The 13,229-nt window shown below is 38.0% G+C and overlaps 1 protein-coding gene across 1 annotated transcript; it reads right to left on the bottom strand.

Moving 5' to 3' along the window:
- Positions 1-1,929: 1,929 nt before the first annotated feature.
- On the bottom strand, positions 1,930-9,026 carry LOC131782246 (PR domain zinc finger protein 14-like). Its single transcript, XM_059098968.2, has 5 exons — positions 8,922-9,026; positions 8,533-8,709; positions 4,707-4,987; positions 3,735-4,008; positions 1,930-3,188 (listed from the first exon to the last, which is right to left on the bottom strand). The coding sequence occupies exons 1-5, from the start codon at positions 8,998-9,000 to the stop codon at positions 2,521-2,523; spliced, it is 1,479 nt and encodes a 492-aa protein (XP_058954951.1). The 5' UTR covers positions 9,001-9,026; the 3' UTR covers positions 1,930-2,520.
- Positions 9,027-13,229: the final 4,203 nt, after the last annotated feature.

Genomic DNA, 13,229 nt, shown 5'->3' with positions numbered 1-13,229 from the left:
AGAGACAAAGTAAAATGGTTTTTTTTTTCAGTCTGTAACAACTTTTGGCTCAGTCTTATTTTTTAAAAAATGCTTGTAGTTACTAAAAATGATACCCACCTTACTAGTGGTGTGTTCAATACCGAGGATGATAGTCATGAGTTTTTGGACAAGGTTCAGCTCTCAACATTGGGTATTCAGCACATAACCATATATATAACACACACACTGGAGGGACTTGACTTCTATCTTCTTGTAAAACGGTAAACTCACATTGGCCATTAAATCAAGCAAGTCAGGCCTCAACCCATCATTTCTTTAATAAGCTGCTCCATCTTGAAGGGAAGATTTTGTACTATTCCTTGTTACATGTAAAACATAAAAGCCAGCAGCTCCAGGTTTCTGCACACATAGGCTTCTGCACTCTTCATTAATCTTCTCTAGAAACTGATATTTGGCATATGCTTTAACTCTATAAGTAGGTGGCAACATGAAAGCATTTGCTTTTGCAGCGGAAGGCTTGTCTGTGATGCAAACCAAAGCATATGCACCTCATCCTTTATTAATTCAGTTTTTGCATGTCCTTTCAACTAAATATAAATAAGAATGTATCTCTCTTTAAGTTGATAAAAATTTTTGTTTTGAATGAATTAAACTCTGTTTAACTCACAAACCAGCTCTAAAAGTAGCATCATATAAAACTTCATAATTAAAGACCTCAGGATCTCTATGGCCAGCCTCATCAAGTATTTCAATCCCTGTTAATTGCTTTGCTAACTAGGGTTAAAGTGTAGGTTATAGAAAAGGAAGATTTATTGTGTCGCAAGATTCATAGATAAATATGAGATAAATATGAGAGGATTACCTCTGTGTTTCCATCAGAAGTGTCTTCTCGGAGTACCCGCCGAGACGTGGGTATTATGGACCTTTTGACTGGTTTACTTGCGCTAAAGCATATAGCGAAATTGGATGGTGACAGACCTCATTCGTATTTTTTTTTTAAGAACGCAACCCTTTTCTTCGAGATTTCATTTACATATTAACGCTTCTCGATTTCTTCTTTGATACTGAATACAAGATTATGGCAAGCATGTTCGATATGTTTTTCATTTTGTGCTATTTGACGTCGAACTCTTTTACACTAATACATTTCCGTACGCTTGCACGCCCTTTACAATGCCTTGTTTTCTGCTTTTCACTCAAAACAAATTAATATAATGATTTATTTCTACTTATACGTCTTTGACAGCAAAGATAGCAATCCATCGTTCTATGAAGAACTGCTTCCCGCCATTACAGCACGTAGTGGCTTTGGTTAGATATTTTTCACGCATTGACGGGCAGTTTACAAGTGAAAATTTTCACACAAAAAGAAAAAAACAACAGTAATAACTTAAATCTATCGGTGATAACGCTCTATTTCCGGCCGTATCGATCCCTTCCGTACATCACACCTCCTGCGTGAGTCTATTGTTTTCCTATAAACCAATCAAAAAAATTGAATTAATCCATTCGTCAGAGTCTTCAAAGAAAAAGGAATGTGATACGAAACAGCAAATTTTAATTTATAGGTTCTTTTTCCACTCGATTTATTTAGCTTCGATAACGGCCTATAAAAAACCGCGAAGATTTAAGCAAGCGATATATAAACGGCTCCATTACAAAAACACTGAAACAGCGCTTCTCGATGTATCAGTCAACGAGGACGCTTTTTTACCACACAGCTACGCAAAAATAGCAAGATATAGATTTCTTTTTGGACAAAATTTCACTTTGAAAATACATTCCAGCCCTGTTTATTTGTGTAGATGCAAAAAAGGAAAAGAAAACTTTTCGAAACTTTCCATATTCTAAGGAAAAACGCTTGTGTCATTATTATCATAGTTACTATTATTTTTATTAATGTTGGTATTGCTACGATTAATATCACAGTCTTTTATGCTGTAATGAGATAAGACTGTCATGATGCCCTATCGCCTTATCAGAGATCAAAGAGGAGCCGCTGAATGATGAATGCTGCTTTCTAAATGGTTTCAAACACCACCCCTTTTTAGCCATCTACGGCATGGGAATTTGTATCAAGAAAGATGAAATAAATGATAACTGAATTCTGCGTCGTAGAAGCTGTTCTACTGTAATCGATATCGCAGACATCACAAATGACGATCATTTAGCGATGTAAGCGATATTCTAGAAGGAAAACTTCAAAGTCACGGAAAACTTAGATGACGGCCTTTGTTTGCAAACGCAACACTGAATATTCATGTCATCTGGGCATGAATACTAATTTGATAGTATGTTTTCATTGCCCTAATTCCTTCCTTATAATTGTAGGTTAAAAGAGATGTATGAAAGATGTTCAATACAACTTACAAGCTACAACGCAAGAAAACGTTTTTCGAGGAACAAACAGTACAAGGAATCATGGGAAACGCCACCACCAGAACGAAGAATATCATCTACGAATTGTAGTTGTTTATTCTGAGTATACCTTGTTTGAATTGACAGTTAGATCCAAGTAATGTATTATTAGATAGCCGATTAAACACTTAAGATGTTCTTCCGCATGACTTTTGGTGCTCGATTCTTTCTTGTGATGCAGTCAAAATTAGCACGGTGTCGGTCACGTGATGAAGGACTTGAAAATGCTCTGCCACACTTCTCACAGGTGTAGGGCTTGGCTCCTGTGTGCATGTTGATATGAAACTTAAGTTCGTAAGATTGCGCAAAGGCCTTGCCGCAATATTCACAAACACAAGGCTTTTCCTTCGTGTGGGTGCGGCGCACATGGCTGTCATGTGCTGCATGTGACGCAAATGCACGTCCACAATGCCTGCACTTGAACGGCTTTTCTCCGCTGTGTTGACGAATGTGTGTCCGGAGAATGGAGGAAGCGGTAAACGCTTTGACACAATGTGGACACTTGTAGGGTCTTTCTCCGCTGTGAACCCGCATGTGTTTATTGAGGCTGGATGACTGAGAGAAGCGTTTTCCACACACTGTGCACTGGTGGGGACGGTGCTTTTCGTGAACATGGAGAACGTGGATACGAAGCCGATCCCGTTTGTCAAAGGATCGATTACAGACAGTACACGGGAATTTACGATCGCCTTGATCAACGCATCGGGTGTATTTAAGGTGGCGGTCACGGTAATATTTGTAGGCGAACACTTTACCACAACGTTCACATGAGAAACTCCCAAACGCACCTGCAAAGATTCGAGCAAAATATAAATTTCTAAAGCTTTGCATGGTTATCGCTACCACACTGTTTAGGAATGAATATTTGTTTTAGTTTAGTTTCCACTCTGCTGGAGGCCTTTTCTGATTATGACACCTTTCGCTCTTCGGTACTGGTTCCCCTAAAACATTCTTTCAGCCGTATCTCGCATTCTTTTTAAGATTTTGCAATTTTTTTCCCCGGCAAATTAAATTTAATTACTTTCTCTGACTAAAGAACAAAAGGACAAATTTTGAAAAATTTGACCAGATTTTGTTGAGAGTAACCTTAAGTTTTTATTTTAAATGTTTTTCTGTCTTGTAATCATCCAGTTTTTGTATTTGCTTTGCCGGAACTATGGATCACAGATATCATTTGCAAGCAACTGCTGCGATACTTTGATGTTTTTTTCTTGCGAAAGGATTGCCAATTTTAGGAAAGAAGTAATGACAGGTTTTAAGTGTCAACATCGTTCAAAATAAGAGATGCAAGTGTTATTTATGTCAACCTATAAGCCTAAAGATTGACATCCTACCCTGTGCGGTTTCGTTATTCCTTTCCTTGCATGGTGACGCCTTCATTCCAGTCGGAATTCCCATGAACATGTGATAGCGGTTTCCGTACCAAACTAACATTTCTTCTCCATATAAGATCTCACGGCATGATTCGTAAAACAGCTGCTCGCCATCTTGAATTAACACAAGGTTTTGTTCTTCGTTATTGCGAGCACAATTGATAAACTTCATCCAGTTTTCTGTTTCTGAGAGTCCATCAATGTAATATGCAAGGCTGCCATCTTCTTTGCATACCTTTATCATATCAAAAAAGAATAATATTAATAATATTAAAAAAGAATAAAAGACAGAAAGTTCCTAGACCAAACGAAAAAAGCCCTTTTTTCATTTAAAAGTGGTGTACATCTAAACGATATACATTTAAATCTATGGTAATAAAGTAATATTTCTTTTGTTCTTATCACTGACATATTGCAATTACAAATATCTAGTATAGGCAATTTTCTTTCTTTTTTTTTCACGATGCAGTTTTTCTACATTCTCCTCATTTTTTCCTGTATTTATCTCCTGTAACAGCTACATAGCTATTCAAAAACCTAACAGTTGGTGAAACAAGCGACCCCCCTACATAGACAAGGGATGGACTTTTTCCTAAGCTCATGCTCGAATGGTTCAAATGAGTCACCATACTAAAAGATAAACAAAACAGAGCTGCCAACACTCTCAGTATTATGTATGGCGTGAAAAAATGTTATTTTCCTGATCGCGAAATATTTAATTGTTGTTTATGAAACTGTCTATCGTAGATTTAAATAAAAACGAATGTTCTGAAGTTCTAGGTAGCGAGGCTGGCGATGAATTCTGGTAAGTAGTGAAAAAAAACTACTCGTCGCTTAAGTTTGTCCGGGTAGTTTCTCGAAATCTGGCCAAACGTATTCTTACAAACGCAATCACTGACAGCATTTTGCCATTTGTATTTGTATTATTCTTACCTCCCACAAGTACGCATTATCTTCACCTTCTTTAACTTGTGAGGGTTGAACCACCCTGCCGCGATAAGGACCAAAACGAGTGCCTTTGGAAATAGAAGCACGGCAGCTTACAACTGCAAATTGATGCAGTCCTTTGTTTAATACGTGAATACCTTGTGGCAAGTACAGGAACGGGCTGGCTGGTTGATAACTAAGGTGTCCCTTCAGGCTGTACTCTGTAGACTGAGTGGAGGGAAGAACCCAGCGAGGCAGCGGCTCCGAAAAGGTGCAAATACTTTGAACTAAATTGAAAGATATCCGTTTAGTACAACATGACGATTCCATTCTACCATGTAGGTAGACCAATCATCTAGCAGATCTATGCAGAAACGATGTAGCTGGGCAGTATATCGCCATCAATGGGTTCATGTGAAAAAAATGATAAAGCTCTCTACAGTACACTACTGTTCATGCTAAATTCCAGCCCACCTGCGGGGGTTTGTTAATTTTAATTTTTTTTTTACCTTAAGTAATTATCTAATGTAGATTTGGAAAAAAGCCATATTTTGCGGGGTTTGAACCTCCTAAAAGTAATTGTCATAGATTGATATAATTGACATCGTTTCACTTTTTGAAATTATTCTATCTTGCAATAAAGGCTTGAAAAACTCGCAGATGGATCCTGAAATAAAGTCAATTAATGAACGAAATGTGATGTATCAATCGCCTTCAAGACTTTAAAAAGGAAATCAACGACTCTTATCCCAGCTCTTGTGTATTTTTCTCTGTGTTTACGAAGAGAGAGTGACTTTACAACTAACAAAACTTCCTTAAATTTTGGTTGGTTCGTTTCTTTTCTCAAAGTCAGTTTATTGTTAAGTATGGGATGTTGATTGCCAAAGCCCGGAAGACGTCATACACAAGTGATCCAAGTGATATCCAACGCATTCATCACAACGTTTACACGTGAGCTCTAATTTAAATGAATTATTTACACTAAATTTCTCCCTAAGCAATTCGTTTATAAAACCACACTGATCCTGGCATGCCGATTAGTTTAAATTGATTTCAAGAGTTTAACGAGCATATCAATAAGTTACTTAAGAACGTGGTTTTTGTTAATCGTTAATTTCGGCTCAGCAATTTGAGTCATTTTCAAGTTCCCTTTAATTCGTGTTAAAAATTTTCAGGTAACCTTTCACGAATTGCGTTTAGCCGGTAGAACTTGTAAAGTGAAACACATAACGAAGTCCGCAGACGTTCCGGTAACAACTGACGAAGTTGTCCTTATACGAAGTCCAATTCCATTTTATATTTATACTATTGATCTAAAGGCCGCCGAGGAAGTAGGAAACGTAATGGGCACGTACCGTACCCCTTTACGTAGATGTTTAAAAGTAAACAGGTGGCCGCTATTGTCACTGAATCTTCAACTATAAGGTACTGATCCAGCTGTACAACCAAGTAAACGGCGATGTAGGCGACTCCATTTTTTTCCTCGATTCTCAAGATTTTTAAAATTTAATTCTCACTTCCTCTTCAGTCACAATCCTAAACACCGGCCTCTGCCTTCTGTTTACGAAAGGCCCGCATCTCGTTGTGTCTATCAAGACCTATCAACAGAACGAGCCGTCATAATTATATTATCTATGATAAACGGCACGAGACAGAACGCACTTAAACAAATGCCAGCTTTGAGAAAAGGAAACTGCTAACTGAAATTTTCTGTGTGATGAAGGCCCACAGCCGAAGAAAATTTCAAAAGTTTTACCTACGCCTTTAGGATTATCTTCATAAGGACTCAAAAGTCAATAGTTTGACAATGAATGTACTGATAATTTTTTTTTACAACTGAAAATCGTCACATTGAAAAGACTTAGTAAATAATGCTCGTGGTCCACTTGGGGCATTGATCAGTTTTGAGCAAAAAGCATAAGCTCAAAGAGTTTTAACTGGTTGTGTGGTGCAGTTCAGCCAATTGTGCAGTCAATGTTTTAACATCAGTGGCAAACGTCCACCAAACCTCAGAGGCTAACATCTTCCAGTTTAAATTTTTTCTATCACTGGACTGGGTCATCCGCAATAACGGTCTCAGTTGTTTGAGACCAAATAAGGTTATCTTTTCTGAAATGAGGTTGTTGAAGATGATGACGACGATAATAATGATACTGCTTTGATACTGATGGTGATTTAGCCGACAGAAATCCCATAACTTGCATCGTGCGCTGCTCTTCCCGAGTAGCGTTAAGATAATGCGGCAGGTTTTGGACAAGAAATCTTTGGAAGATTCTGGTACTCTCTTCACAACAAATACTAAGACATTTCAGTTTGAGTTATGTCCCTAAATGCTTCCTTCTTTGAAATGTTTCTCCTCTTTGAAATCGCACGAGTGGATATTTCATTCGGTCAGGAACTGTTAGATACATCTACGTCGAGGGAGCTATACATGATATCACGGCGTTGACCGATGAGTATTTAATTTTCGCGGCTCGGTAAATATACACCGCTCCCAAGCGCGCTGCTCGGAGATGAAAGCAAAGGATATTGGCAGTTTGAATAACCAATAAGTGTGCGCCTTCAATGATATCAACTGTTGTAGTATACATTTAAGTGTAATATCAGCCAAGTTTACTTCCTACTTTATAAATTCATGTCTTATCACAAACTTTGGGCTGTTTATCATTCAAACGAGAACAACTATCAATTGTTGCATTCAGTACTTTTTCATCGTAACAACAAAAACCACTGATTTTTCATATGAAATAGCGTTGGATTTTCTAAATTTTTCATGATCATCATGATTGCAATGTTAGAGATGATCTCTAGTTCGTTTACATACTTTTAGAGTAGTTTGACGATACTTCATAATTCATAAAAATGAATGAAGGAAAAGTTTGAATGATATACGACAAATTGTTGTTCCGCCGCTTTATTGTTGGAAAAGTCCCCTGATTCTTCCTTGTCTTTTGAGTTTAATTCCATGAAATGAAAGCGTCGTCGAGTATGACTACTGAAATTGAGGTTCAATCCTCACTATGAAAGCTTGTATCAAACGCTATCATTAGTGTCAAAGTTTCCTTAGTTTAGCGTCATCATTGATAAAAGGAGGCTCGTGTAAATAGATTGCAGCTGCCCACCCTTTATTTATGAAAAACAGTTTTGAATTGAAAAATTATAGTTCAAAGCTTATTACATCTATCATCAGAACTTTGAATACCATCTAAACAATGGGGAAAAAAATCAAAAGTGTTTGATAAAAAAATGTACAAATATGTAAACAGGAGCGGAGGACCACACCGAAAACTGAAGGTATTGCTCTAGTGATTGTCTAATTAGTACAAATTAGAGGAATTCTGCATAGTTACGCCCCTTTCATGCTCAACAATAACATACAACAAAACATGGGCTTTTTTCTCGTTTGAGAAATCATGTTATATAGCCTTTTTGTATATCAAAAGAGAGACAAACCGTTTTGTTGGTCTCGTTTGACTCGTGTCGTCTTTGTTACAGTCTCAATCAATGAAACTGAATCTGACCGCTAATCTATTCGAAGTTTTAACCACATTCTAGAACCAACTTCGCTTCGACGTAGAAAACTACAAAAATAAATGTCATGTGCACGAGTAAAAAAAGCACTTTCCTTAGTAAGTTTGTTTGGGGTGAAAAATCAAATCTATTCCTTAAACATGTACTATTTTTTCTTCAAGGCTTCCCTATCACCAAGTCAATAGGAATCGCCGTTACTCGATGTGTTTAGGCCAAGAGTGATATCACAAAATTCTATAAATGACTTTTCTAGCAAATATCATTTTCCAAACAGCCATTGCCTGATAAGTATAACTGTCACCTTTAAAAGAATAGGTTCCCTCTGTTAAATCAGGCTCCGAGAAATCCTTGCCTGCGACAGATGATCCAGAGAATGCACTTTGAATATCAGTTTGTCTGAACGAACCAGATTTGCGGCCTGTTTTCTTCACGCTGCAACATTTGTGTGGATGACCCATCCTGGGACTCTGCTTCGAGTCTACAACGGTTCAACCAAAAGTAGAAAATGTTAGTTATAGATCTGTTTATTTCCATCTGCCTTTGACCACAGACTATACGGTCATGATTTAATCATAAGTCACTTCATATTTATTTAAATTATGTTCAACTACAACCGTCTATCGAGTTTGTTTTGTCATTGTACTCGAACCGAATTTTATTTTCATTTTTAAAATGTCAGTTTATACTTACCTTCATCGCAGCAACGCAGCAAAGAGGCGATTGAGAAACTGGAAACTTGTTCGTTAGACGTTAGCATGGAGCTTGTCATGGACGGGGTATGAAGCAGTTTGTTAGCCATTCTTAAAAATTCAACAGAAACCGTGATCAGTGCTATATGACACAGTCAAGGTGACGTTTAGAGTTATCAGAAAGCACTTGACGTTCTTTCTTCGCTCAGCTGTAAAATCTAAACTAGAAACATAATCAACCAGTAACAAAAACAGAAATACAACGCTTCAGCCTACAGGGTTGCATAATTGTTATTGCAAACAATTAAACTTATTTCTACTTTGATCGCCACATCTCTAACTTTGCCGATTGGAGAGCTATTTTTCTCCCGCATCACAGTAAGTGGTAAGAAACTTTGTGCTTGCATTTCATGATTGTATTACGCATGCCTAATATTGTTGTGTTTACAGACAAATGATGCTTATTAAGACCGACCTGATTGTCACAGGGTAAATCTCTCTGATGGAAAAAAAGTAAAAAATTTTAAGCGAAATTCTCAGAAGGTCCTCGGCGGATAAAAAAGTACGTTGCTTGTTACGTTGTTTGAATGAGCAAATCATTTTCTGTATCGAGGCGTAAAATATCTACAACAATGGTGACATTGTGGCCTATCAACAGGCTTCATAGATATGGCAGGGAAAAGGGCGATCACTGAGGGGCTTACAGTTGCGGGAACACAGCCAGGAGTGTTTAACATGAAGTGACTGAGAGGTTTCCTTATCGCCTCCAAGTTTGCATATATCTATTTATACTCCTGGGTGAACCGGGGCTGTGAAAGTGTGTAAACAAAAAATTAAAGCGAAAATAATGTCAGAGAAGACTTGAATGCCAGCTTACAAACTCGTCAAACTTTCTGCAAGCTACCAGGCTGCTTCCCCAGAGAAGGTTTAATAGTACAACCACGGGTTCAATAGCTCTTTTAGCCTTGCCTTGACATTTCCTAGTGAATGACTGTTGAAACACAGTTACCATTCCATTCGATTGCAACATTGGGAAATGATGAGGATTCGTCTTTTTTAACTTCTCTTGAGGAGAGCAAGATATGAATGAAGGTGAAGGAGAGAAGGAGGGGTGGGGGGAGAGGAGGAGAGGGGGGGAGGAGGAGAGGGGGGGAAGGAGGAGAGGGGGGGAGAGGAGGAGAGGAGGAGAGGGGGGAGAGGTACCGTTCCGAGTTGTGGGTTTCTATTTCTTAATTTGTTTAACTTATTCGACCATTTTTAACAATATAGCTTGCTGAATAAAATCTCGGATTACTTCTCCTGCTTATCACTCATCAATGGAGAGCCTTTGTGGGGAAGAAACGAACAGATACTCGAGGAAAACCTTTGAAATGATCCTGTGATATGTACATATATTATCTTAGATTTTAAATTTACTTGATTATCTTGGTCTATAACACGTGCTCACTATTTTAGTATTTCAGTGTCACCTTCTTGACAAAAATTTAAGAAGTCCTCAGCGTGTGGTCTGCATTAAGTGTTGGAAAATGTTTCCAACGCAATAACCCTTTATAAACGTTTTACATGCAATCGAATTGCCTAAATGACATACAATGATGTATCACAATATTTACTTTTCCTATATTGGCTCACCTGACATCAGGCCTGGTCCTAATCGAAAAAGTGCTATATCTTTAGGCTTGTAGTAACTTCACAAGTGGATATGAAGGAACAACTAATTCACTGCAAAACAAAAGGTCTCACGCATTGCGCCAAGATTACCTAAATGATGTTTGGTACCTAACAGGTTCTACCACACCCCTTAACAGAAAGGCAAATGTATCAAAAGATTAAAGTAACCCTAGTACTTAGTACACCAGAGGTCAATAAAGCTCAGCTCGAGATTAATGTTCTATTACTCAACTAAAAGTCAGAGTTGATTTTCACCAATATCTATCCATCTAAGTTATGTTTTTAATTGCTAACCTCATTTAAAACAGCAAGAGATAAACAAATTTATGACGCCGCCTATCTGAATTAATATTTTTTAAGAGAATGGAAATAATTTCTCGTCAATTAAGGGAGTTTTGTATTTCCCAACTAAAACCTCAATGGTAGAGCAAATAAGAATGAAGTGACAAGCAAAATAGGATCGAAGGTTTTACATTAGTGCTAGGGTTTATGGTGTTATAGAAGTTTTCTTCTTGCATGAGAATGAATATTTTTTCTTTGTTTTCAATAAGAACGAATCACCTGTTGTAAAGTGGCAGTATTTCAAGGCGTCAAGCAAGAACTGCCACGCCCATCTAGTGTTGCAACACGACATGATTACTAATTTATCAACACTCTGTAATTAATGCAACCTCTTTATCTCTCTAATTGAGAAATTTTATATGTCTGTGGTACACACACAAAAATTACTTTCTTGCGTGGTCAATCCCCTTGATAAGACCTGTCTTCCATTTGAAACTGAAAACATTTCAAATTAGTCATCCGTACAGTGGGATCGCTATAGAGAGATTCTTCGTCACGTTTATAACAATAATAATGATAATAATCATTGCAAGAACTTCAGGGTTATCTCTTTTCTGGTGACAACTATTACTTCAGCGATCATACCTGGACAATCTGACACTGATTTCATTTACTTCATCATCAGGATAACCTACTTACCTTTCTTTTCACTCCGTATCAAGTTTTGGGTCTTTCCCGTTTTTTGCTCCATGGGAAGATTAAATTGATCATCGCCCGTGAATTAGTCTACGAACGGACGACCACATTGGCTGGCACAGATTTAAAATCCTCTACCCCTAAAACTTAATCTTATTCTTCACAACATTCCTTGATCCTATGTTTTACACAAGGCTTCCTCACAAAGGCTGACTGTAGGATTTTTGTGAGCACAGGTTTCTTTGGTAGAGGGTTATTAGCATTTCAGTTCTTTTTTGCACGAGTGTTTGTGTCGGTCACAATTAGGTGCTCGTATTCCTCCTGAACTGCCACCAGAGGACAGGAAGGCATCATTTGACTGAATAAGCCTTGACTTCATCATGGAGGGATGTAATGGACGAATAAATTACTTGTTTTTAGAGATATTTTAAGAGAGACTTATGTCATTATACTATTGTCATCTTGCTACTGGCAAAGAGCCTCGGTTGCAGTTTTACCTTCGACAACTAGAAGCCGAGTCATGAGATTCAGTAAAGATAGCAATATTCGATTTGCAAGCCACATCTCATGACGAAAACACATCAAGTTTTACAATGATTTCCCATGTATTAAGCCTTGTTATTTGACAACTAAAAAAAATAAAGGTAAAAACCAGTCAATTAAAACACAAGGTCAAGATAGCAGTCTATTTCGGTCTCCTACGTGATCAAAAGTCTTATATGATAAATTGGAAAGAGTAAAATAGGCAAGAGGCCTGAAGTCACTGATTTTGAATGCTCATTATCAGTAAGAAGGACTACGCAAAAGAAAATGCCGGAAATACAAGTGTAGTCTTATAGAAGGCCGCCGTTTAGTCGAGCTCCAAGCACGAAGGTTTGCCGTCGTTACGCACAGGTTCAAAAGAAAAGTCGGACACATAACAGCAAAGTGTATATGATAGCTTTAAACAGTATAAATACATACAGATTTATAGGAAGATATGGTAGTGCTAATATTATTATTCCGCTGTTTTCCACCATATCCTGCAATGTAACATACATCTACTTTTTCTTTGTAAGCATGATCACTTGGTCATATGATAGCTTCCAAGGCAGACGTGATTAAAAGGGGTAAGTTTCTAAAGAAATTGTGCTGCGTCGGTGGGAGAGAATAGCTGGTAATTTAGTGTTAACAACTGAGTTGAAAACGTAAATTGACCGCCGTAAAGAGTTTAAAGGCTGACGTTTCGAGCGTTATGCACTTATCAGCGGCCATCCCGGGGGGTTGACCCCGGGTACATACGGGGGAATAGCGCGGGATTTGCTGACTTTTGTCGCCAATTTTTGGCCCGGGACGGGGGCATTGGTCCGCTTTTGCACTTCCGAGGCAACGTACGAGGGGAAAGACCCGCGGGACTTGCAACATCGCCGCCATCTTTTTCACAGATTCATGATCATGTGCGAGAAACAAGGCAAAGCATGCAAAATCTGGTACCATGGACCCTGCGTGAAGATTTCGAAAGCAAAATCAAGGAAATAAAAAAAAAATGGTTTGTTTCAATTGTAAGTAATTTGATAAGGCTCGAAATTGAGACCGACAGAGACGTAAAAAACGTAGTATTTGCGATAACTTTTTTCCAGTTAGTCGCCGGCAAAAAGCGACTTTTAGCCCTGTATAGCCC

Source organism: Pocillopora verrucosa, chromosome 5 (assembly GCF_036669915.1).
Source record: "Pocillopora verrucosa isolate sample1 chromosome 5, ASM3666991v2, whole genome shotgun sequence".
Taxonomy (NCBI): Eukaryota; Metazoa; Cnidaria; class Anthozoa; order Scleractinia; family Pocilloporidae; genus Pocillopora; species Pocillopora verrucosa.
Note: the sequence above shows the minus strand (reverse complement) of the source record. Positions and strands in the feature narration are given on the sequence as shown.

What these genes read in the sequence shown, in the direction of transcription:
- LOC131782246 (XM_059098968.2), bottom strand. Translation starts at nt 9,000, where the DNA reads ATGACAAGCTCCATGCTAACGTCTAACGAACAAGTTTCCAGTTTCTCA. An exon ending in GCTGCGTTGCTGCGATGAAG is followed by an intron (nt 8,710 to 8,921) that starts GTAAGTATAAAC and finishes GAACCGTTGTAG; the next exon opens with ACTCGAAGCAGAGTCCCAGG. An exon ending in ATAATGCGTACTTGTGGGAG is followed by an intron (nt 4,009 to 4,706) that starts GTAAGAATAATA and finishes GATATGATAAAG; the next exon opens with GTATGCAAAGAAGATGGCAG.